The sequence below is a fragment of the Cupressus sempervirens genome, chromosome 5 (genome assembly GCF_028749045.1).
Source record: "Cupressus sempervirens isolate cs-2001-9-10 chromosome 5, ASM2874904v1, whole genome shotgun sequence".
NCBI classification, from domain to species: Eukaryota; Viridiplantae; Streptophyta; class Pinopsida; order Cupressales; family Cupressaceae; genus Cupressus; species Cupressus sempervirens.
In genome coordinates, this window is record NC_143122.1 from 342,733,201 (window position 1) to 342,761,180 (window position 27,980).

The 27,980-nt window shown below is 35.3% G+C and overlaps 1 protein-coding gene across 1 annotated transcript; it reads right to left on the reverse strand.

Moving 5' to 3' along the window:
* Positions 1-9,648: 9,648 nt before the first annotated feature.
* On the reverse strand, positions 9,649-11,290 carry LOC149556098 (metallothionein-like protein type 2 B). The gene is made up of 3 exons (XM_089830237.1): positions 11,152-11,290; positions 10,977-11,042; positions 9,649-9,941 (listed from the first exon to the last, which is right to left on the reverse strand). The coding sequence occupies exons 1-3, from the start codon at positions 11,214-11,216 to the stop codon at positions 9,848-9,850; spliced, it is 225 nt and encodes a 74-aa protein (XP_089686363.1). The 5' UTR covers positions 11,217-11,290; the 3' UTR covers positions 9,649-9,847.
* Between the last annotated feature and the right edge of the window lie 16,690 nt (positions 11,291-27,980).

A 27,980-nucleotide genomic window follows, 5' to 3' on the forward strand; every position in this document is an offset into this window, starting at 1 on the left:
TCCTTAGTTGGACCCATTGTAGCGTTACACCACTGGACGATGGATTTTGCATCTGTCAATATTGCTTCATCTTTGTACTTTAGTTCTTCACAAGCTAAGGCTCTTTTGATGCATGCGCCTGCACCATCATGCTCTCCCTTTCCATGACCAGCCTCTGTGAAATTCCACATGTATTGAATTCTACACAACTTGTGCATCCTGCTCAACCAATAGAACATCCGTGCATTCTTGAATTGAGATGCACAATTGTCTGACCAAATAATGTGCTGACGATATGTGATGCCCCTGTTAGCCAAATCTCCATAAAATAGTTGAAAACAACCATGTACGAACTCCATAGAATGTGATCGATCATCGCTGATGTAAAAATGGTACTCCCTCAAAATCTTCCTGTCATCCTCTGTACTTGTAGGTGAATGCATGAATGTTATGTGAACAAATATGGAAACCTGTTGAGAAGTATAATACTTTGCTTGCACTTCATTTTGTGGTTGTAGTGTGTAGTTCTCTGTGAAATCTGTAACCAAAACAATGGTATCCAGTGGAAACGTATCCTTGCACAACTTAAATTGCAAATCCATCCATCGAGCTCTATGGGTATGCCTTGCATACTCGTAAATAATGTTTTCACGAAAAATCTTCATGAACTCATACACTGGAATCTTTTCAATGACTAAATCACATCTTTTACCATGTTTCCAATCTTTTAGAGCATATGTCATTGTCTTAAATTTTCCATAATCTACTATTTCATTTCCAATTGCATGTGTACTATCCATATGTTGACAAGTTGATAAAAGTTGCAAAGAACCACAAAATAAGCACGTACCATCCAAGCATGATGTCTTGTAAAATTGTTGGCCATCCCTTATTTCACATAAATTGTTGGATATGAATTCCCTTGAAGATCTTGGTGGCTCATTTATGTCACAATCCTGCAAAACAAACTGAGAATGCAAAATTATGCATATATGCCTAAAAACATCAAAATGGTTAGAAAATTCAATATGTATCCTACAACAACAAGTTGTACTGTGTGATTTATCTTCACATAAAAAGGTTTACCCATCTCAAAAAATCTTTGACTTATTCGAATTTGAGGATACATACCAATAAATTTTACAAAAAATTGTCTGAGTTGTGTCCAAAAAATGTTTTTCATGTGGCTCGTGATTTTGGCTACCAATCCTCCTTCTTACAACATCTCTTTGATTAGGGGAAACACGTGTGTTATTTTTCCAAAAATTTTCGATCAATGATTTCAGGGCTTCACTAATTTCTTTATCCTTTCGCGGTAGTCTACCGCTAAATGTCCATAACTCATTTTTTGTTGGATCTTCCAATCTCTCACGCCTTAGCATGACTCTCCTTAGAGTACCTCTACCGAATTTTAATATTTTGCTTGTCTTTCTCATGAGTTGATCTTTCTTCATTTGGCTACTTACGATTGTCGATGTAAGTACTCGTCTTGCGATATTACTATCTTTGGTGCATGATTTAGAACCCACTTTGTCATAAGCATTCATTAGATTCTTTACAATGTTTTTTTCATTTGAATCATCCATCGTTCTTAGCCCAAGAATCTTCATGATAGGCCTAAATTTTAAATTCCTCATCATTTCAACAAATAATTGGCATTGACCTGTAATATTTAATTCATCAAAAAATAATCTCCACATACGATTAACTTTTCTTTGACAAGTACGCTTGCTAATCTTGTCAGGCATTGATTTCAAAATGTTACTATCAATATCAATCAAATATTTTGGTCTTCTAAAACGAATTCTAGAAGGTGTTATAATCTCTTCAATTCTCTCAACATTTTGAACATCAACATAAGGTTGAGTGTATTGCGTACCTTGAACCGAAGATGATGTGCCTTGGCAATAAGATGCAAAAGATGGAATATCACCTACTTGATGTGTTGATGTTGTGCCTTCAACATGACATGATGGAGTGTGTATATCGTCGGATCTACAAATCGGTGTCTCTTCAACATGAGAGGACGATATGACTTCAACATTGGAAGATGGTGTAGCGGATGATATGACTCCAACATTAGAAGATGGTGTAGCTTCACAATTCAATTGTCTTCTTGAGCGTAACAGTCTCATTCGTTCTCTTTGTCTTTCCAATTCTTCCTCTTTGTTTCTTGGTACCGGTGGTTCTTGATCCTATTCGAAAGTCAATTCTTCATTATTGCTTTGCAATTTTCTTTGCTCGCATAGTAATTTCATTTTATCTCTTTTAATTGCCAAATCTCTCTCCCTATCTTCATTTGTTTGATTTTTTGGTTTCTTCCTTGGGATGATGATGATTTCTACATGTCAAATTATTCAAACATTTGAATTACTTAAAATGTGTAAATTACAAATTATTCAAATACATATAAAAATTATAATTATTTGAATGAATACACAATATATATTTATAAAATAACTTGTCAAATTTCTAACCATTTCAAAATAACATTTCATTGAAACATACAAATTTCAATGAATTCACTATATATTAAACAACATGTCAAATTATAATCAAATTTGTATCTATATATCAACAAACAATATTTAAAATAGATTGCACTAACCTTTTCTATACAAGGAATATTCAAAAAGTCTTCAAATCATGTATCCAATGATTGAATTTGGTGTTTGTTAGCTTCCAAAAGTGTTTGCCACCTTGAAATAGTGTTTGTTAGCTTGAAATAGTGTTTGCCACTTTGAAAGAATGTTTGTTGTGTTGAAACCCATGATTTTTGTCGGGATAACAGAGTGCAGAACAGAACAAAAGCAGAGAATGAATGAAATGGGCCCCAAAGTTGCTTTTTGATCGTTTTTAGGTGATTTCACATAGTGCGTATGTGCTATAGCACGTATGCACTATATGAGAACACATCACTCTCCACCCTCCCTACTCTCTCTCTCCCTACTCTCTCTCTCTTCCTACTCTCTCTCCCCTCTCCCATCCCCTACACTCTCTCTCTCTCCCCTCTTCCATCCTTTACTCTTTAGATCTCTCACACACATTCCCATCCTCCCTCTCCCATTTCTTACTCTCTCTCTGCCACCTCCTACTCTCTCTCACACTCTCTCCCATCCCCTACTCTCTCTTACACACACTCCCATCCGCTACTCTCTCTCTCCCCTCTCCCATCCCCTAAACTCTCTCTTTTGCAGATACACGCTCCCATCCCCCTCTCTCTCTCCCCTCTCCCATCCCTTACTCTCTAGATCGCTCACACGCACTCCCATCCCTCTCTCTCCTCCTCTCCCACTCCCTCTCCCACCACCTACTATCTCTCTCTCTCTCAAGTTCTCTCTCTCCCTCTCTACTCTCTCTCTCTCTCTCCCATCCCCTACTCTTACTCTCTCTCTCTCTCCAATCCCCAACTCTCTCTCACACTCTCTCCCATCCCCTACTCTCTCTGACACTCTCTCTCATCCTTTCACTCTGTCTCTCTCATCTCGTACTCTCTCTCTCTCTGTCACCTCCTACTCTCTCTCTCACTCTTTCCCATCCTTTCACTCTGTCTCTCCCATCTCGTACTCTCTCTTTGCCACCCCCTACTCTCTCTCACACTCTCACACTCTTTCCTATCCCCTACTCTCTCTCTTTCACAGACACACACACACACTCACACTCCCATCCCCCCTCTCTCTTCTCTCCCATGCCCTAGTCTCTAGATCTGTCACATGCATTCCCATCCCTCTCTCTCCTCCTCTCCCACTCCCTCTCCCAGGTCACCTACTATTTCTCTCTCTCAAGTTCTCTCTCTCCCTCTCTACTCTCTCTCTCCCATCCCCTACTCTTACTCTCTCTCTCCCATTCCCAACTCTCTCTCACACTCTCTCCCATCCCCTACTCTCTCTCACACTCTCTCCCATCCTTTCACTCTGTCTCTCCCATCCCGTACTCTCTCTCTCTCTCTTCTGCCCCCTACTCTCTCTCTCACTCTCTCCCATCCTTTCACTCTATCTCTCCCATCCTTTCACTCTGTCTCTCCCATCTCGTACTCTCTCTCTGCCACCCCCTACTCTCTCTCACACTCTCACACTCTCTCCCATCCCCTACTCTCTCTCTTTCATAGACACACACACTCTTATCCCCCCACTCTCTTCTCTCCCATCCCCTACTCTCTACATCTGTCACGCACACTCCCATCCCCCCTATCTCTCTCTCTCTCCCTCTCCTACCGCCTACTAGATCTCTCTCTCTCAAGTTCTCTCTCTCCCTCTCTACTCTCTCTCTCTCTCCCATCCCATCCCTTTCTCTCACTCTCTCTCTCCCATCCCCTACTCTCTCTCACACTCCCATCCCCTAATCTCACTCTCTCTCTCCCATCCCATATGAGCTCTCTCTGCCACCACCTACTCTCTCTCACACTCTCACACTCTCTCCCATCCCCTACTCTGTCTCTCTTACACACATTCCCATTCCCCCTCTCTCTCTCTCTCCCTCTCCCACTCCCTCTCCCCCATCCCCTACTCTCTCTCTCCCCTCTCCCATCCCCTACTCTCTCTCTTTCATAGACACGCACTCCCATCCCCCCCTCTCTCTCTCCTCTCCCATCCCCTACTCTCTAGATTTGTCACACACACTCCCATCCCCCCCCCCCCCTCTCTCTCTCTCTCTCTCTCTCTCTCTCTCTCTCTCTCTCACCCCCATCCTGTACAAGCTCTCTCTACCACCCCCTACTCTCTCTCAAACTCTCACACTCTCTCCCATCCCCTACTCTATCTCTCTTATACACATTCCCATTCCCCCCCTCTCTCTCTCTCACTCCCTCTCCCATTGCCTACTCTCTCCCATCCCCAACTCTATCTCTCTTACACACTTCCATTCCCCCTCTCTCTCTCCCTCCCACTCCCTCTCCCATCGCCTACTATCTCTCTCTCTCTCTCTCTCTCTCCCTCTCTCTCCCATCCCCTACTCTCACTCTCTCTCTTTGCCACCCCTACTCTCTCTCACACTCTCTCCCATCCCCTACTTTCTCTCTTACACACACTTCCATCCCCCCTCTCTCTCCCTCTCCCACTCCCTCTACCATTGCCTAATCTCTTTCTCTTCCATCCACCCTCTCTCTCCCTCTCCCACTCCCTCTACCATTGCCTACTCTCTTTCTATCCCATCCCCTACTCTCTCTATCTCTCTCTCCCCTCTCTCATTCCCTACTCTCTCTCTTTCACACACACACATCCCCCCTCTCTCCTCTCCCATCCTCTACTTTTTCTCTCACTCGCTCTCCCTCTCCCACTGCCTACTCTCACTCTCTCTCACTCTCTCTCTCTCTCTCTCTCTCTCACTCTCTCTCTCTCCCTCTCTACTCTCTCTCTGCTACCCCCTACCCTCTCTCACATTTTCACACTCTCTCTCTTTCTCTCTTACACACATTTCCATCCCCCCTCTCTCTCTCCCTCTCCCACTCCCTCTCCCATCACCTACTCTCTCTTCCATCCCCTACTCTCTCTTCCATCCACTACTCTCTCTCAAGCTACTCTATCTTCCCCCTCTCCCATTCCCTACTCTCTCTCTCTTTCACACACATGCACTCCCATCCTCCTCTCTCTTGCTCTTCCTCTCCCACTCCGTCTCCCACCACCTACTTTCTCTCTCCCCCATCCCCTACTCTCAATCTCTCTCTCCCAACTTGTACTCTCTCTCACACTTCCTCTCTCTCCCATCCCCTACTTTCAATCTCTCTCCCCCATCCCATACTCTCTCTTTGCCACCTCTACTCTCTCTCTCACACTTCCTCTCTCTTGCATCTTGTACTCTCTTTGCCACCCCTACTCTCTCACATTTCCTCTATCTCCTATCCTATACTCTCTCTGCCACCCCTACTCTTTCTCACTTCCTCTCTCCCCTCTCCCATCCCCTACTTTCTCTCTATCTCTCTCACACACACAAATAGTCATTCCCTCGCCCCACCCCCCCAGCTCTCTCTTGGTTTTGGTTTGCAATTTAGGTCTCAATAGCGCGTGCGCACTACCTCGAATTCAATAGCGTTTTAATAGGGCGTGCGCACTATAGGGTGCACGCGCTATTCAAAGCTTTGCATTAAAACCAAGCCTAAGACTTGGTTTTTCCTTGGAGATCCAACCCAAAGGTTTGAAGTTTATAAACAGGTCTGAGACGTGTTTTCCAGCAAACATACAAAAAATTATTGATTTTTCTTGTGTGCTCCCCTTCAAGATTCTTCGTGGTTGGGTATCGATAAGATCAGGTTACATAACATTATAGGTTTCTGTGTTAGCTATCTAACCATATAATTTATTTTTAATTTGAACTATTTTAAGTCTTTCATCTATAATTTCTTTTGAATGTATGTTCATTTTTTGTCAAAAACCACCATGTACTAATTGGGCTGTAGATTTTAGCTCATTCATCGAATTTTGTAACAACTTAGTTTTTTAGAAACTAGACTCCATTCTACACACTTTGAAAAAAAGAAGTTTTGATTTTAGATTAGTTTTCAATCATTTCTAGGGGGAGCACACAGATATTTCACGTTTTTGGGATGGGTCTAATTTAAAAATTCATTAAAAAAAAATACACATTATAAAATTACCCGAAAAATCTGGGATAAACTACATAGTGTTAGGTAACTTTTGATTGGAGCGATTAAAGAATTTCAAAAAAAAAGTTAAAATTTTAGGGGGGCCACACTTTGTACTATGTTATGTTTTTTTGGAATAAACAGTACCACTTTCTGTGGCCCCCTTTTTTGAGGACCTAAAACTAAACCATTTTGAAAAAAAATTAGTAGTTTAGAAACTAGATTCAAAGGACTACGACTTTTGTTTTTGTCATATCTTAAAATTTTGAGCGTAACTATCTTCAAATTCTTGTTGAAGTCTAGAATTTGCTGATTTCAGGAAAAAGGTGTCCACTTATACCCCCCTTTTGGCACCACAACTTTGTGCACTTACCCCATGTATTTTTTTATAACGTGGCTTGAGGATTTCCATATTTGAAACATATGAAATGATATATATATATATATATATATATATATATATATATATATATATATATATATATATAAGGATTATTCAATACACTAAGAAATCTCTAACATTCAACGTTTGTGTAAAGTATCTCTAACTTGGTGAAAAGAATTAGTTAGATTAGTTTAGTGAAAAGAATTAGGTACAATTAAAAAAATTTGTGTAAATAATTATATTTTCAAATAATTGACCTTAATGTTTAGATCTAAGTTGAAAAAATGTATTGATGATTATGATTTCTAAATAATTTGTAAGAGTTGGGCATTTCTATAACCTCATTTTCATTATTAGTGTAATGCACCATATGTAGTCAAAATATTTGTTGCATTTATCCTATCATTTTTGTTAGTCCCTGCCTATCTATAGGCAGGGAACTAATGTTCCCGGTGGCCGCACCTATTAATTTTTTTCAGAAACAGCTATCGTTAATCTAAGGTTTCGAATGATTATTTTTAAAATATATTTTTGTACAATAAATATTAAATTCGTATTGGTCACTGCCCATTTTCCCAGGGGTTAAACTTAATTTTTTACTCAAGAAATTGCTAAAAAATGACGTCACATTGTTCTGGAAACATCTCCAATGTCTCCGCTATCATTGAGCCTGAAACATATCATGTCAACATATTGCCTAAGATATTTTTAATCTCCTACCATATTTAAAATTGTTTTAAACAAATTTTAATTTATTTTCAAATCGTTTTAACTTTTAGTTGATTTTCATGAGTTTTGCATTGTCAAATAGAGGTTAAAGAACATTTTATTTATTTTTAAAATTTTTAATTATTTACTTTGTATTTTTAATATGATATATTTTTGAAAATAAAAATGTAAAATTATGAAATATAATAATCTATAAGTTTATATTATGAAAATCTTTTTATTGGTTATTCAAATAACAAAAAATAAAAAATAGAAATGAATTATATTTAATATTTAAATATATTATAACAATATTATTCTTAAATAATAACTATCAAATTTTATATTTTTAAATTATAAAACAATAAATTGATATGTTAAAATTATAAATTATAATACATTAAAATATTACATATACAATAACAAATGAGTTTTATAAGTAATTTAGCATGGTACTGTAAATGAATATGTACCAAAGATTTCACATCTTCTAACTTTGTCGATTAATAGGTCATATTGGTACAAGATAAAGCCTACAACGAAAAACCAACACTTCTCAAATTTGGTGATATCTCTGACTGTTACACATACCATTGATCATTTTTTTGAGGCGAAGCTAGAAGTTTCTAGAATTCAAATAGAAGTTTCAAGTTTAGGAATCACCACCAATGGTGGTGTAAATTCATATAGAAGTTTCGTGTTTCAGAATCACCACCAATGGTGGTGGTGACAATGAAGGTTCACGAACGCCCTTTTGCATTCAATCACTACACTTTGACCACATCGAAAATAATCAATCTTCTCTTTCTTCCAAAGGCAAGGACTGTAGCTCTTTCAGAGCTCTTGTTATATAGAGGAAATAGAGAAATTCTAGGCAAAACCACAATAGTTTTTTTACACAAATTATTTGGTACATTAAGAGAGATTATTCTCTTTTGCCACTCCATTCATATTACCAATTATTTAACCTTAATATTAATTATTTTTTAATGATATTTCACAATCACTTAATGCATTCATCTACCACATGGGGCAAGTATATTTGTCAATATATCTCCAATCTTTTATCCCACATTCATAGCGTAAATCTCTCTCAAAACTTTTATATAAACTTTTATCCTTATCATCCACACTTTCTTACATCCTTAGTTTACATTTAAATTAACCATCATCTTTGCATTCTAGCTTTAGTCCTATTCTAGTTTTCTCTTGCATTTTGCATCTTCTTTTATGTTTATCTTTTAATCTTTGTCAAACTTCTTATGCACATATTAAATGCAATCATAATATTCATGAGATAGACAAGGTGCAATGGAGTGAGATTACATTTCAAATAAGTATGTAATATAGAAAATATTGAAATTATCTTTGATGTCAATTTAATATAAAAAATTCTAAAATAATATGTATAACTTGATAACTACCATATAATACGATTACAATAATAATAATATTGAATGATTCTATTTAAAATCAGTCATTTCTTTGAATTAAAAATATTTAGGGCCCGTTTGGTTGGTGGAATAGGAATAGAAATTTTGGTTTTCTATTTTTCGTTTGGTTTGTCAGTTGAAATAGGGAATAGGAGTACATATTCTCATTTTGCCTCTAAAAAGAGCCGATACTCATTCCTATTTCCAATATTGCATTTCTATTCTCCATTCCTATGCCTGCAACCAAACAAGCCCTTGAAGATATACAAATATATGATCTCAAAAATACTGACCATATTCATATACAAATATATGATCTCAAAAAAACTGACCATATTCATATAAGCACCATCAAATGTTCCCTCAAATATAAGGAAAAGAAGCTAAGATATTCGCATGTTGGGTAATATTTAATATTTCAAGGCTTCACCATGCTTTTCTATTATATTTAATACCAATATGCTATCTTCCAAATAACCATGCGACTACTCACTTCTCAAACTGTCTCTATTATTGAATCACAAACAATTTACTGAGCATTCCAAATATTAGTGATACACAAAATCTTTACAAGTAGATGTTTGCTCATATAGGATTGTCAAAGATTACACATAAATAAGTGCTCACCATAATTGTTTAAGAGCAATAACGTACATATATTAGGGCTTCACGCTATTGCTTAATATAGAGGGATTAAGCATAAATCTAACATTAGTAGGCATTATCATATTTAATAACTAGTTAGCCAAGAGTTTATAATGGCGATTAGCAGTTGCAGGGATCACAATTGCAAGGATTGCACTTGCAGGCACTTGGAACATCTCCACCCTCAGCTGCCACTGTTATCTCCTCTACTTTCCTGCACATTTGTTGATCACACAAATTAAACATGCATCCATGAAGTGTATAAATATATAGTATGGACTATAAATTTACTTTCTAAAATTGACTAAATTTAGAAACTTTCTACAATATCTACCATGTTGATCAAACCATAATAAAAGTACATTTAGTTTCACCTTACACCTAAAATTAGATTTATATGTAATTTAATATTATTTTTTCATATCACTGTTTAAAATAAAAATTGGTTACAAATATTTATTTATTTTAAATTAATTTTTTTGGTTTTATTCATCGTTAAAAAAAATTATATCTATGATCAAGACTTGCTTCAATCTTACTTTAAAAAATAATGAAACATCATTTGTTAAAAAATAATTATATAATGAAATTAGAAAACATGTATGATTATCATAATAAAAAAACCGAACTAATAACTTATTAAAATAAATTTTATCATAAGGCAAAAATTACAATAAAAATAAAAAATCAATCATATTTTTTTAATTTGACCAATTAAATTTATTTAACATAACATTACTTTTTAAAACATATTTTCACTTTAAATTGTTTAAAACAAAAATACAATATTTTCAAAATGCATTATATGATAGTGAGCACATAATCCTAAGATGATAGTGAGCCCACTAGAACTATAGGCTAGACTTGTAAAATAACTTAAAAATTAAATCTAATGGGTATTTTAAATTTAAAATATATTATCTTAGAAAAGAAAAAAGAAAAATAAAGAAAACTTAATAAAATATTCTTATTCCAAATTGTTTCAAATTAATTTTTATGGACAGATCTAAGATTATCAAGCCTTCCTAATATAAAATCCAACTTACAAATCTACTTAAAACTACAACTCAAAATTAACAATTTTATAGATCTTTGCTTTCAATTTTATAAATAAAATCTGATCTTTTTCACAAGCCATCAGAACAAAATCTGATCTTTCTTGATGACCACCAACACAAAATAAAACCTGATCTCTCTGACAAACCATCAGAACAAAAACAACAAAATATGATATTTTTGACAATCTTACCCCATTTCAGAAGAGGCCGCCTTGGTCTCCTTGGATGACTCTACTATCTCTGGGTACATCTTGCACCTGCCATAATTAAACTCAACTCAATTAAACCTTTTTAAAAAAACAGAAAAACCTTAGATCTGACTATTAAATCTTAATGAAAGATGAGTGGAGAAATTAATTAACCCACCCAGTGCATCCATTGCCACAGCCACAGTTATCTCCACACCCACACTTTCCACCACAGCAAGACATTTTTGCTCACTTTACTCAAATATAAAAGCTCAGAAACACACTGTAAAAAATAAACAAGGCTTCTTTGTTAGCGTGAGAAAACAAGGAAGAGAATGCGGACTATAAAGAAGACAATATCACTTCAATATCTGGGCCACAAAAGTCTCTTCTGTGGAAGATCTGGTGACACGTGTACCCCTGCATGTGGGTCGGTCCTTCCAATGTCACGATCATACAGCTATTCGATTGCTACGTGTATGGTCTGTGCTCGGCCACGTCTGTCCTTATTCTTCTCTGCTGACGTGTCGGAAGAGCAAAGGACAATCGGACAAGCACGCCATTTGAATATCGTTTTTCCTCATCGGCGGGTCAAAAACGTCTGGAAAAGTCGGCAGCAGAGCTCGGCCTTTGATGAGAATGGGGCTCTATCGTGCCTGTCTTTTCAACGCATAATTTCAGGCAGTGGGGTGGCCCACCAGCTGGGCATAAAATTATGAGATTGCGGAAGGCTGGCTGCTTTTCCTTACAGATAGGCATCAGATCAATATCTCGTTTTTGGGTCGGAATGTGGTCAATGTCTTTAGGAAAAGGAAAAGGCAATAAAACAGTTGGTGGGGATTTCTTTTTCATTATGAGTTGGCTTGAGGTTAGGGTAGTTTCTCATGGTCTCGGGTTCAAATTTCTTTCGCATTTAAGAGGTGAGACAACTTACAAGTGGCTGATCTCATCGGTGGGGACTAGTTTCGCTTTAATTTGTTAAACTAGATCGTGGAAGAGCTCCATATATACATACACACACACACACGCGAGACAACTTACAAGTGGCTGATCTCATCGGTGGGGACTAGTTTCGCTTTAATTTGTTAAACTAGATCGTGGAAGAGCTCCATATATACATACACACACACACACGCGCGTGTGTGTGTGTGTGTGTGTGTGTGGAGCTCTTCCACGATCTAGTATATATATATATATATATATATATATATATATATATATATATATATATATATATATATAAAAGTGTGTGTGTGTGTGTATATGTATATGGAGCTCTTCCACGATCTAGTATATATATATATATATATATATATATATATATATATATATATATATATATATATATATATATATAAGGTAAGTGCAAGAAGTTGGGTCTCACTTTTGGGCAAAAAGTGGAAGTGTTTATCTTATTTTTGGAATTTATTTTTAATTAATGTCAAAAATTTGAAGAACTTAGAAGTTGAATATTAGAAAATTTCATTAATCCAAATTGTAAGACTCAAAGTCTACTTTTGAATTCATAATTTATTTGTATACTCACATGATAGAAAGTTTTTCTTGTATGCATATTTTAAAACCACTTTTTTAAAATGCATGTTTCACGACCCTACCATACTTGTGTACAGACACTATAATTTGATACAAATTAATGAATTATTGGTAAATCATTTTAAATAAAGTTACCTAACACATCAAAGATTGATGATAATATTTTTTCTTAATTTTTTATTAAATAATTTATTTATTATTTATTTTCAATTGGCTATTAAGCTAATTTTTAAAACCTCTCGTGTATGGACACCATAATTTGATCATAATTTCACTTTTATGATTTTTTATTTTTTTTTAACTTCAAAATAATTGTATGTAGATTGATGACATGCAAATTAATTTAAGAAAAATTATAAACTAAAAAAGTTATTAAAGTTTTAATGAATCTCACTATTTTTTTGTATTATATATAATGAGATTGAAAAAAATGATATAACAATATCAACTAAGAGTACAAAAAAAAGAGGCCCAACCTCACCACGAACTCAAAGTAAAGTGCATATAGACAAAGTTCAAAGAAACAAAGACACTAATGTAAAACGTCATGATAGGTATCCACCCAAGCAATCCAACCCAACAGGCCCTCCATCCAAACAATATTTTTTTGCTCGTGGATTTGGGTCAGCATGAATATCTCGTCCCTCTTGGACTTGATGTTCTTCATGATCTCTTAGTTGAGTTTCTTGCAAGTCTGTTCAAACATCTGGAGGTCATCAAAATTCCTCCTCCATTTAAAACTGTGTTTCAACTCGTAGACAAAGAAGGTGGTATGACCATCCCTCAAGAATCTTCTCAACTTTTCCTTTTACATCATCGTCGTCGTATGAACCTGGAGAATTTTTTTTTAAAGTGAGTTTTTGAAAAAATAAATCAATAAGAACTCTAGGGTTGCTTTGATACTTTTCCTTGTTCCTGCACTTCCAAATCTGCCACAGAATGTTAGAGGAAAGAATATACCAAAAAACATTAGAATCTTTTTTAAGCCCATCAATATTACCAATAATAATTTCTAAAATGTTCACATTTATAGGATAAGTAATACCAAACATATTCCATATTTCCTTAGCAAAAATGTAGTCAAAAAGATATGTCTAACCATTTGAGGAAGCCTACAGAGGCTGCAAAAATCATTCATAGAATCATCTTTTCTAATAGGGAGTCTGTCAAGCATAGTCAACCATTTAAAACACTTCATTTTAGGTTTAACAACACCTTTCCAAAGAATATTTAAATATTTCTTCCAAGCACAAGCATCAAGGGAGGAGTACCAAACAAAATTAGCATGATCAATAATATTATCATTATGCCCAATGATATTATAAATATTTTTTTCTTTGAGTTTGGACATAATGACACCATCCGACCATTTGCATTTTAAGTATCTATGAGAGTCCACATGACAATCAGTGGGTAGGTCCTTCGCAGCCCTGACAATCATGTTGTAAGTTTTCTTTTGAGAGTTTGGAATATTAAACCTGTTCCTAAGCTCATCCTAATTGATAAGCCTATCATGTTCAAAAAGGTCAGCAAGCTGAGAGATGCACATCTTAGACCACAATTTAGCAGAGCATCCTTGGGAGAGGGTGAAGGGTTTGCCAACTAGGTGTAAGTTCCACCAAATGAATCTTTCACCATATAGATGCTTACCATCATGGAAATCCTTGTTGGTGAAAAACAACCTGACATGGTCCGAGGCTTTCCATATGGATCTAAAAACAACATATCCATGAACTTTAGTCAAAAAATTAGCAACAATCAAATCACAAAAGGGAAGATTTCTCCAAGAATTAGCTTTTTTTGGAGTTCCTCTTTCAATATTATGCCTAACAAGTACTTTCCATGGATCGTTACCACCCAAAGAGTGAAAGATCCATTTGGCGGAAAGAGCTGTAACTTGAATTTTAAGATCTTTAAGCCCAAGCCCCCCAAGGAGTTTATCAACATGACATCACTCTCACTTGATCACATGCATATTTTTATTGCCTTTACCATCAGACCAAAGAAAGTTCCTTATGGCCTTTTGGATTTCTAAAATTTGATAATTACTGAACATCCAAGCAAAGGAGTAATAGATGCTATAGGAAGACATAATCTTCTAGCAAACTTGAACTCTGCTTGCCAGGGATAAAGATCTATTATGCCACTTATTTAACTTCTTATCAATTTTTTTGTTTGATCTAGGACCACATGTCTTTGAGGCAAGGTTCAATATAGAAGGGGGTGCCTAAGTATTTAAAAAAATTATGATGCCCACCCCATTGGAATTTGTATTGATTGAACCACTCAGGAGGCTGCTCCTCCTAGCTGAGGCAAATGGATTTAACCTAGGATATCCAAGCACCAGAGATAGCACAAAACATATTGAACTTGGTTTGAAGGGTTTTGAAGTTATTAGCACTAGCTTCAAGGAAAATAGAAGTATCATCAACAAGCTGGCAATTAATCAGCTTGTCATTATTGGGGAGATAAAGGCCTCTAACATCAAGTGATAGCGAGTCATCTCTAAGGATATAGTAGAGGGCTTTAGAGGCTATGACAAAAAGAGCACAAGCCAAGGGACAACCTTGTCTAATGGATCGAGCAAGGGGGAAGGGATTCGAAAGGGAACCATTAACATCCACCTGAGCAAAGGTATCACTAAGTAGAACATGAACATAGTTACAAAAGTCAACAGGAAAAACAAAGGCCTCAAGCATCATGAGGATAAAATTCCATTCAACCCTATCATAGGATTTTTCAAAATTGAGGAGCAACATCGCAGAGTTCTGGCAAGAGCAATTAGCCTAGTCCATGGCTTCATAGCTGGTGATAAGATTTTCAAGAATATATCTACCTTTGATGAAGCCAGTCTGGGTAGCACAAATAAATTTGGGCAGGATATTCACAAGTGTGAGAGCCAGGACCTTGGCCAAAATCTTATAAGAAACATTAAGGAGCATGATAGGCCTCCAAATTTTAATAAGGGCTTTATCCCCATCTTTGGAAATAAGTTTAATGATGCCACTGTTAATACAGGGGCCAAGTGATCTGAATCATTTTTTCAATTCAAAGGACAATATTGAAAGAAAGAAATAGCAGAATTGTAAACACATAATAAGCCATATGAAAACTTCTATTCATTCATGATAGTAATTTTTTTAATACAATCATGGAGAATCTCATAAGTAAGATGTATGCCTAAGATTCAGATCAATTTTTGGACAAACTCATGGATGAGTTGTATATTCAAGTTCATAAAAGTTGGGCTATCCTATGAATGAGATGTATGCCCATGAACTCCATAGGAGGTGGGAAATCTCGTGGATGAGATGTATGCCCACAAACTCCATATACAAGATTTGGTACAAATTGGCAATCTCAACAAATGAGATGTATCTCCATATCGTTCTGCCTTGTTGAATTTGACTTAAGCCTTTTTATACATCTTCATGGAAGCTAAAAGGTCACTTTATCTACATCTTCATTAGAAATTGAATGGGCAATTCCAAACTGAAAAGTCACTAGAATTAATTAAAGACAAGAATTAATTAAAATATAAGATTTAATAAAATATGCTAATTCAATTCTGATCATTCCTCCTTCCTTATGAGGCAATAGGCCCCATTGCCCCATCATCTTCCAAATGAAGTAACGATGTCCACATGAAGAGAAGGCTCTCAATATAGTTCCTTGAAAGGATTCAAAACTCTCCTTAAATTTAAAATAATAAAGACCCTCAAAGGTCAATAAAACACAGTGGCTAATGCAACTATAGTCAGTTCTCTTGATTGGCTTCTGAAAGGATTGATAATAGAAATGAAACATTGTGAAACTAGCTCAACAACATGGACAAGGGATAAGTATTATATTGACGGGCTATTTCTGGTCATCGATTTTGATCTAAGCCTAATGCAGACTGCAGAAATTACAAAGAAACAAAAGTCAAAATTGTGTGGAAATGGGAACAGTGAATCCCAACATTTTCCTCTATGTTCAATTGATGCTTCAAATTTGCAGTTGCCTGATATCAACTCTTCCTCTGGAGTGGTTGGCAACTTAGAAATCGAGATCAATTTAATATCTATTCCTAAAGAGAACAACAAAAGAAAAACTTTAAACATTGAGTGCAAGATGGATATGAAGCAAAAGTGTCATCCTATCTTGGATATAGAATCATGCAAAGAGGAAAAGGAAAACGTGAATCATGAATTGTAGTTGAGTAGCATGACAAGCTAGTGGAGAAGGAAGCCAACACAAAGGGCTTTCATCGACGAAGATGTTAGAAAAAATAGTTCACCAAGATAATTGGGGGGGTGGGGAGAGGGGGGTGGGTGAATCAGTTATCCAATAATTAAAACATTTATCCACCTTAAATAATATTAACCATTCAACAAAATTAAATGATAACCATAACAAGATGCACATAGACAATTACACCAGATATGTTAACTAGGGAAACCCTTGATCATAGGGAAAACATTAGTGGGAATGATAGCCACAAGATGATGTACTAACATAAATATTCTTTGTTAGAGGATGGACCCTGTCAGGAGTGTATTACAATATCTAGTACATATGAGTCCCTGTTAGGAGACTTTGAATCCTTGTTAGAAGAGTCCAAACCTATTAGGAGTTGTAGAAGACTGAAGGACCCACTGTCCCAACAACTTCTAGGGCAAGATCACTGAACTCACTATCTAACTGATCTCTCAACTAGTCCTTGTAGAATAATTGTATGTACTATACTTTAACTTCTTTCCTCTGTCCTGTCAACTAAACCAATCACTGCCAGACATTGTAGACTAGGTCATGAACCTTGGATCCAAGTATCAAACTTTGAATCATATAATAAAACCTAGGCAATGAAGTTTCTTTCACCTTCGCTCTACTTTGCTTATCTTCACATTCCTCTCTTTGTGTTGCTTACAATCATTCACTTGCATCCATACATGATAAAGAAAAATGTCCTTCCTTTATACCGAATCCATACAACAATTCCCTGAGTCGGCTATTACACCTTCTCAATTAATTATTATATGACCACATTAAGAACATGTTACACTTAGCGATAACATTAATCTTCAGCCTTGTAACTTGAATAACTTTCTATACATGCAATTTTATGACGAGTGAGCTTAGCCATGTCATCTCCAAAATTTATTCTTCACATCTTTAATTTTGGCTTCTTAGAGTAAAAACTTTGCTAAGAGATATAACAAGTTTACCAGAACATGCCACTGTAAACTCTATCTCAAAGTAGTCTTCACCGAAACTTCCATAACTTCTTCTAGACTTAATAGCTTATGCTTCTGAGGTTAGCTACATATACTAGAAACTTAGTAGTATCTCCCTTTAACCTCACTTAGTGAAAATACTCAACTGTCTATCCATACCAACTTGATCTTTCCATTGTTCTTCTGTCAGATACCACAAAAAACTACTATGTTGATATCAATGGCAAATATAGTCAAGAATGTAACATATCATTATGATAATGATCTAATCATGTTTCTACAATAGTCCCCCATAGGAATATCATCAACATTCAGGCTTCCAACAATCTCTCCCTTTGGCATTGATGGCAACATAGATGGAAAACATCAACTTACAAAAATACCAACTGCAAAAGATTGTTAAAATTTCTTTTCAAATCCTCTTCATCAATCATTCCCCCCCATTGATATACCTCAATGTGCTCTATATCAAACTATTTTTCATGTTGTAATCTATTTTTCATGCTAATTTATCCCCTATTGACATCAATGTCAAAGGTTTCAGCAACCATCATTCTCTATAACAATTGTCTCTGACCTGCTCAAGTGTACAAAGAAATTGTTAAAAAAAAAATCCAACAAGAGTCCTAGATGACTCTGTCCATCATAGCTACTCCCCCATATAAGAAATATCATCATTCAGTCTAGACAAACAATAGTGCTATGTTACACTGGACTAATGTAATCTTGCATCATCTACTATGATGTAGGAAGGGGTATATAAACACTAGCATACCTCACAAAAAATCAAAAGTCTCTTTGGGAAGAGGCTTAGTGGAAATATTTGCAATTTTCTCTTTAGTGCTTACATACTCCAATCTAATTTCCTTTTTTGCATCTTTTTCTCTCAAGATGTGATACTTGATAGAAATGTGCTTAGTCTTAGAATGTAACACTGGATTCTTAGACATATTTATTGTGCTTGTGTTGTCACAATGTATGACAACGGGTTCACCGAATTCTATACTTATATCCTTTAGCATCTGCTTCATCCAAACAACTTGATTACAATTGGTTCCTGCTGCAATATATTCTACTTCTATTGTACTTTGTGAGGTACAATCCTTCTTCTTGCTTAGCTAAGAGACCAATCTTCCTCTAAGAAAGAAGACTCCACCACTGGTGCTCTTTCTTTCATCCATACTACCTACCTAATCAACATCAGTATAAGCATATAATGTGAAATCATTAGATCTATCATACCACAATATGAACTCTAGTGTTCCTTTTAGATATCTAAATATCATTTTGACTGCTACATAATTTGCTTCTCTAGGGTCATCTTGAAATCTTGCAATAATTCCAACTGTATTTTTTATATCTGGCTTTTTGTGACTCAACTATTGCAATCCTCCAATCATAGATCTGTATTTCTTTTGCTCAATAGTAGGTGTCTGATCCTTTTTAGATAACTTGTGTCTAGTTACCATAGGTGTTCCAATGGGTTTACATGTTTCCAAAAGAAACCTTTTGAGTAGATCTTTCAAATACTTAGTCTATGAAATAAAAATTCCTTCTTTATCCTGCACAATTTGTAATCCTAGCAAATATTTCATTTCTCATATCATGATAATTTCAAATTCCTTCGTCATTTCTTTTGCAAACTTGTCACTTTCATCATCATTTCCTCCAAATATTATATCATCAACAAATATTACCAAGATCATTGATCCATCATCAATTTATTTCCAATATAGATTACTATCTTCCATACATTTTCTATATCCAAGCTTTGTCAAATGCTTGTCTAACCTTTCATATAAGGTTCTTGGTGCTGCTTCAAGCCATACAATGCTTTCTTCAATCTACATACTATTTCCTTGTCATATGTTAACGGACAACCTTCAGGATGTTCTATGTATACCTCTTCTTCAAGTTCTCCATTTAGAAATACCGACTTGACATCCATCTGATACACTTTGAATTTCTTATATGTTGCATATGTTAAGAATAACCTTACTACTTCTATTCTTATCATAGGAGCATAGGTTTCATCATAGTCTATTCCTTCTTGCTGTGAGTAACCTTTACATACTAGTCTTGCCTTGTTTCTTACAACTTCACCTTGCTCATTCACCTTGTTCCTAAATACCCATTTTGTTCCTATCACATTCTTGTTTGCTGGTCTGGGGACCAATTCCCATGTCTCATTCTTCACTATCTTATCCAATTCCTCTTTCATAGCTTTCTTCCAATAGTCATATTTACATGCTTCATAAGAATTCTTTAGTTCAACTTGAGATATCAAACGTAGTTCATTGATTCTACTTCTAGTCATCACACCTTTATCTCTACTTTCAATGATCTACTTAGCTGGATGATTCTTTTTCATATTCTTACCTGAAGTAGGAGTTGTTATCTCAACTCTTAACTCTATCAAAGGTTTGAGCTTTGTTCCTACCTCATCTCTCTTTTATTATGAAAATCATTGTTAGTCTCAAAGAATATTTTATCATTCCTTGGTTTAGTAACAAGATTCACATCATCTAAATTGTAGTCAACTATTCTTTCTTGTATCTTAAATTTCTTATCAACTCTTACATTTGCACTTTCATAATAGTCTTTAAGGTTGTCTCTTCTATTACTTCCTCTTCATTAACTAATCTAGGCTCATTATGATAATCATTCAAGAATCTTTCCATACTTGCTTTAACTCTTCAATTTTATTAAAAAGTAAACTCTTTCTCTAGATTCTCTTATTCTCTTAGGACATCTATTCAAAAAATGACCAATCTCTTTACATATCCAGCAAACAAACATTTTCATACCTTCTATTTCTGTAAACAAATCAATACCTTCCTTTATCATCATGTCTTCTTCGGATCTAGACTAATCTTTTCTTGTGCTTCTATTCTTTTGTATACAATAGAAGGACTCTGGATCTGAAAATTCAATGCTCTGTTCTTTACACAAATCTAATAACTCACCAAGAATTTCCACCATCCGAGTGTCAAAATTTCCTTTGCTAGACTTGGGACTATCTTTTATGAATATGTTCACCATGGATTTCCTAGAGTTGTTAAACTTTATCTTCAAGGACCTAATGCTCTAATACCAATTGTTAGAAACAATAGTCCACCAAGATAACTAAGAGGGGGGGGAGTGTGTGAATCAAATATCCAATAATTAAAACATTTATGCACCTTAAATAATCTTAACCATTCAACCAAAGTAAACAACCATAACAAGATACACATAGATGATTACACTATTTTTTTTGACTAGGGAAACCCTTGATCAAAGGGAAAACCTTGATGGAAATGATGCCCACAAGATGATGTACTAATATAAATATTCTTTGTTAGAGGATGGACCCTATTAGGAGTCTATTACAACATTTAGTACATATGAGTCCCTATTAGGAGACTTTGAATCCTTGTTAGAAGATTCCAACCCTATTAGGAGTTGTGCCAACCTTGTTAGGAGTTGTGCCAACCCTGTTAGGAGTTGTAGAAGATAGAAGGACCTACTGTCCAAACAACTTTTGGGGCAAGATCACTGAACTCACTCTCCAACTAATCTCTCAACTATTCCTTACAGAATAATTATATGTACTATACTTTAACTTCTTTCCTCTATCCTATCAACTAGACCAATCATTGTCAAACCTTGTAGACCAAGTCATGAACCTCAGATCCAAGTATCAAACTTTAGACCATATAGTAAAAACTTTGCAACGAAGTTTCTTTCACCTTCACTCTACTCTTCTTATCTTCGCATTTCACTGTTTGTGCTACTTGCAATCATTCACTTGCATCCATATATGACAAAGGAAAATGTCCTTCCTTTATACCGAATCCATACAACAATTCCCTTAGTCGGCTATTACACCTCAATTAGTTATTATAGGAACACATTACACTTAGTGATAACATTAATCTTCCACCTTTTAACTTGAATAAATTTTCGTACATGTAATATTATCATGAGAAAGATTAGCCACATCATCTCCAGAATGTCTTCTTCACATCTTTAACTTCGACTTCTTAGAATAAAAAATCTACTAAGACATATAGCAAGTTTACCAGAACATGCCTCTGTAAAATCTATCTCAGAATAGTCTTCACTGAAACTTGAATAACTTCTTCCAAACTTAATATCTTATGCTTCTAAGGTTAGTTGCATATACTAGACACTTAGTAGTATCTCCTTTTAACCTTTCTTAGTGAAAGTACTTAACTATCTATCCATACCAAATTGATCTTTCCACTGTTCTTCTGTCAGATACCATAGAAAATTGTTATGCTAACATCAATGACAAACACAGTTATGAATGTAACATATCATTATGATAATGATCTAATCATGTTTCTACAATACTCCCTTATAGGAATATCATCAACAGTCATGCTTCCAATAGGAGAAGCTTCACCATGATCTCTAACCACCTCATCTTCCACCAAACACAACAACCAAAAATGTAATTTAGGAGAAAGTGGATTGCCATAGTTTGGTTTAAAAGAAAGACCAAATGTTGTAGAGAGGTGGAACAGAGAGGGATGCTAGTATATTCCTTTCTTCAAAATTTACCAAACCTGGAGACACCATAATTGATCTTGTTGTAGGGATATGCACTCTTCTAAAGGTGGCCTCTAATTTAGTTCACCATGCTTTTGGAATTGAGAGCAATACTAATTTTTTTAGAAATTTTTTATGACTATATGCAAAGAAACCTATGGAATGGAGGAGGAAATCAAATTTGAAAACTATAGCTAGAAGAGGAACCTAAACCTGGCTCTAATACCACTGATCTGAATCATTTTTTCAATTCATAGGACAATACCAAAAGAAAGAAATAGTGTTATTGTAAACACATAATAAGACATGAAAAATTCTATTCATTCATGATACTATTTTTTTTTTGTACAATTATGGAGAATCTCATAAGTGAGATGTATTCCTGAGATTCAAATCAAATTTTGGACAAACTTGTAGATGAGCTATATGTCCAAGTTCATAATAGTTGGGTTATCCCATGAATGAGATGTATGCCCATGAACTCAATAGGAGGTGGGAAATCTCATGGATGAGATGTATGCCCATAAAATCCATATACAAGATCTAGTACAAATTGGTAATATCAACAAAGAGATGTATTTGCATATTATTCTACCTTGTTGAATTCAACTTGAGCCTCTTTATACATCTTCATGGAAGTTGAAAGGTCACTTTATCTAAATATTCATTAGAAATTGAATAAAAAATTCCAAATTGAAAACTCACTAGAATTATTTAAAGACAAGAATTAATTAAAATATATGATTTAATATAATATGCTAATTCAATTCTAATCACCAAGAGACTCACTAAACAGAGCTTCTAAATAAATATCTTGAAGATCCTTATAGATCCAACTAATGTTAGTTGTATAAAATTCCACAAGAAGGCCATCCGGTCCAGGGGCCTTGTCATTATTAAGAGCCTTAATAGGTTTTTCAATTTCATCCAAAGATATGTCCTCAGATAAAATAACAACACCAACACTATCCAAGCTATTAGGGAAAAGAGGTTTACACTTGGTCCTAAGGTCAGCAACATCTTTAGAATCCTCAGAGGTGAAAATATTCTTATAGTAGTTAGGAAGGCTTTTTTAATGGTATCAGGGTCTAAAGTGTCCTGGTTGTTAATTAAGAGCCTATCAATGTATTCATTGGACTGCTTATGCTTAATATGATTGAAAATGAACTTAGAGGCATGATCTCTATCCTAGATCCAATGGGTGTAGGATCTAACCTTAGCACCACAGATCGTAATTTGTTGATGTTTTCTCAAAGCATTCTTAGAAAAGATCACCTAGGAAACAAGGTCAATATCAAAGGGATTATTTTGGATGTTATTCTTCACCTCTTGGAGATTAGAGGAGAGACGATTTTCAATAAACCTATAGTCTTTGGCTTTCTTTTGACCAATAGTCTTAAGCAAGCATTGCCAAGATGGGAGATTCATTTTCCATCTGTCAATATGGGAATAGTTAGGGGAGTTGAATTTATTAATATGGTGAATAATTTGAATGATAGGAATGACATCCTCATCAAGAAGAAGAATGATATTCAAAATAAACTTAGAATTGATAGCTCTAATTTGGATAGGGGCATTGTTGAGTCTAATGCAGGCAGAGATAGGGTGGTGATATAAAAGGGTAGTGGACATAATGAGGAAAATCTTGTTCTATTTGTCAGGGAGGAAGGAGAAAAAAATCTTGTTTCCACAAAATCAGTCAAGTCTATAGTATATTTGGGAGGGGCCATGCTAGAAATTACACTAGGTATACCATATACCAAGGTTAGTAGTCTTATTTCCAGCAAGGGGGTAATAAAAAAGTTTAGGATTAAGCATCTTGTTCTAGTGAGGCTTCTCATTGTCTTTCCAAGAAAATGGGTTACCACCAACATTGTCTTGTTGGGATTCCACCATGTTGAAGTCTTGTACAATAAGCTAGGGAATATTAGGAAGGGTAGCTAACCAATTCCAAAGGTTAGTTTTCTCCTCAAAGTCACTAGGGGCATAAACAAAACATATGCCAAAGATGCAATTGTTATGATTGATAGTGATCCAAACAACACGTTGACAGGAAGAGGTGCCATTTCCCATAACAAAGCTTCCCCATTTGGGATTGACAAGAAGGGAAATTCTACCCCTACCTCTAGCATGCATAGTATAAAATTTTAATGCATTGTTCCAGATAAAATTAAGAGTAGTCTCAACAATGAAATTGATGATTTTGATTTCTTGCAATGTAAGAAAATCAATAGAATTATAAGAGTCTAAAAAATGCTTAATAACATATTTCCTATCTAGGGACTTCATACCATTCACATTCCATGAAATGCAATTCATGAGGAAACAATAGAAGGGTTAGGGCATGCTACAACAACCTCAACAATTGAGGTCATAAGTCTATTATCCCCAATTTTCTTACTAGAGGATTTGTTCTTGGAGCCTAATGGTTTCCCTCTACTTTGAAACCAATGTGTTGAGTATAGAGTCATCCTTAGTTTTAGATTGGGAATCCCCTTCCATACAAGGCATACAAGGGAGAATGTTAACAACAGGATAATTTCAAAGGACAAATCATCACTAAGCTCTTAAAAAACTTTAATTGGGTTCTTTCGAGAGGTACTAGAGGCAGTGTGTTTGCTAGAGTTGTTAGAGCACACAATGTCAAGAGCAAGGGAACTAAGAGGGTTTGCACAGATCAATTCTAAATCATGAGAAATAACATGATCATTTTGTGAAGGAGGGTTATTTAAATAGGAGGGGGTCAACTATTTAGTAGGTTCACTAGTAATGACCTTTCTTCTTCATTTCTTGGGAATGGTTTGGAAGCCATCGTTCAAAATAACATTATCTATAGACATATTAGAAGAAGGGAGAGGAGCTTGAAGGATAGGGAAAGTGGGAGAGGTGGAGTGTAGGTTAGTTAAATTTTTAGAAGGCATCTCCACATGGGAGTTCTGGCTAGCAGAGGGAGACCCAACAGACTTGGGCGAGTTAGTAGGAGGAGAATTTTTAGCAGTTTTAGGGTTCTTCTTAATTATTGGGGAATCTTTCCTAAGATGTCCTTCTTTCCTACATAAAAAACATGTGTTTAAGCCTCCAAAGATTTCAATAGGACACACAAAATTTTCCTTCGTGATGTTCATGGAGATATCTGAATGGATTTCCTTCCATGGTTGCAAAGATATAAGGACCCTAACATCCATATGTGGCACCAACCTGATGGTGTCATCCATTTAGATGGTTTTACCCAGGGGTTTGAAAAGTTGAGGCAAAACTATCCATAAAAAAGGCAAGACATTTTAAACCAAGATCCACCGAGGAGTAGAGAGGGCAAGGACCTCCTCATGAACAACCTCAGGAGACCAAGCCAATGCACAAAAAGATGTGAATCCAATAGTCCAATACTATTTTTTTAGGACTTCAGCTTGAGATTCACCATTAGCTAAGAAAATCACAAATAAACCTTTCTGTATTTGTTGACAAAAGGAAATGTGAAAACCTAATTTAAGATTACAATAGTTATGAAACTAGTCAACCAAAAACTTACTAGGTGGGCATTTATCTAATTCAACAACCAAGAAGAAAATAGTAATATTTTTAAAACTATTCTTCTCTTTAACAATCTCAACAAACATCTCAGTGTTAGGGGAAATAGAGAAAGTGACCAAAGGAATTGTAGAGCACTTACCAGGAATGGTGACATTATGGCCATCTGCAATGTTAAACTTAGCCTTCACATACACAATACCAATAGTATTAGTGACTGCTTCAAAAAATTATGTGGGTTTAATAGTAGGGTTAGGAATATTAGCAAAGCCATCATCAATGTTTTCATCTTTCAGCTTAGCGGGAGAGAGGTTGGGGGGACGGTCTCTGCTGAGCAGTAGAGAGCAGGAGAATGAGAGCCAAGCATTTATAAAGCATTAAAATAGAGGTTTAGAAGAACTACACTTGGACCACCATTGCAATTGGGGATTTCTAACTGTCTCCCATCACTTTAGTCGATACTGCTAGAAGTCACCATCGCAACCTCCCTAAAAGCCTAATTCGTACTGCATATTTTTCTCAATTTTTGCTATTTCTCAATTTCACTAATTCCCTGATAATCTTCTTATTCAACCTCAATATTTTACATTTAGGTACCACCATTGATTAAAAATAATTCAAAAATAGAAAAAAATTATAATGCAATAAAATTTACATTTTTGGAATTATGACAATGAGAACTCTAATGGGTTTTTGTTTGGTCAAAAAATTTGATCAAGAAGACCCTCTAAAAATTGTGAAAAGATCCAAATTTGCCAGTTCAATGCCTAAGAAAAATATTGAGAGATCAAGGAATAGGCTTGGTCTCACCAAGCCTATCATGAACTAATAATCAAGGTAGTCGAAAAAAATGTCACCTCATGTTGTAAGAAATGGGGGCTCGTTATTTGAAATTTAAAAACTGGGCACCCATTTAAAAAAAAAGTAAACTTAGCATTTTAAAATGCATTTTAAATGCTACAAACTAAAAAAATTATTTTTTTGAAAACGACACTCATTTTCAAAAAAATTACAGTTTTTATTTTTTGAAAATGGGCACCCATTTTTTGAAAATAAAGAATGGGTGCACATTTTTAGATAAAAACTCGTGCCCATTTTTTGAAATTTGCATCGAGCATCCAAGGCTAATATTGTTGTCCATTTCTAATGGAGTAAGATCTCAATCTGTGAACATCTGCATATTTGAGACCCAACTTCCTTCTTCTACCCTACACATCTACATATGTATATGTACGTATATACATGTGTGTGTGTGTGTGTGTGTGTGTGTGTGTGTGTGTGTGTGTGTGTGTGGGTGGGTGTGGGTGTGTGTATTTGTGTGTGTGTGTGTGTGTGTGTGTGTGTGTGTGTGTGTGTGTGTGTGTGTGTGTGTGTGTGTGTGTGTGTGTGCACATGCAAGTGTGTGTGCATGTATCTGTATAATCATGGGATGTAACAAAAACATACCAGGCCTGTTTGGTTGCTAGAATAGGAATACAATTTTTGGAATACATTTTATATTCTCTATTTGGTTTGTCAAATGGAAAAGGGAATAAGAATACACATTCCCATTTTACCTCTAAAATAAGCTTATACCCATTCCAAAATAGTTGTTATTAGAATGGCCATTCCTATTCCAAATATTGCATCCTTATTCTCCATTCCTATGCCTACAACCAAACAGACCCTAGTAGAATTAGATTGGAATTGGCTTTTGCAAAAATCAAATTTCAAAATTTTTGCATTTGTGTCCAAAAATTCAAAATGGAATTAAAATTATAGAAATCTAATTTTACCTAAAAATTAGGTTATCAGACTTCCCACTAGCTACGTGGAATTGAAAATCAAAACCTGGTTACACATTTTAATTGATTTTTCATGTTCATTTGTCACAATGACCAATATATTCTAATTTCAATGACCTCAACAATAAAGATTTCAATTTGTTAAATTTTTTCAAAGGGGACGAGTATCTCAACTTACTAGACCTCGATTGCATAACTATTCTTTGTATATTTGTAGATTTTCATGAGAAACATTTTGGTAGGGCACTTTGGGACAATTTACATGTCTTCTATGTGTAATCACAAAGTACTTATGTGAGAATCCACCATTTCTAACTGATCTATTTGTGCATTGCTACAATCATGGTTTCAATATCTACATACAAACT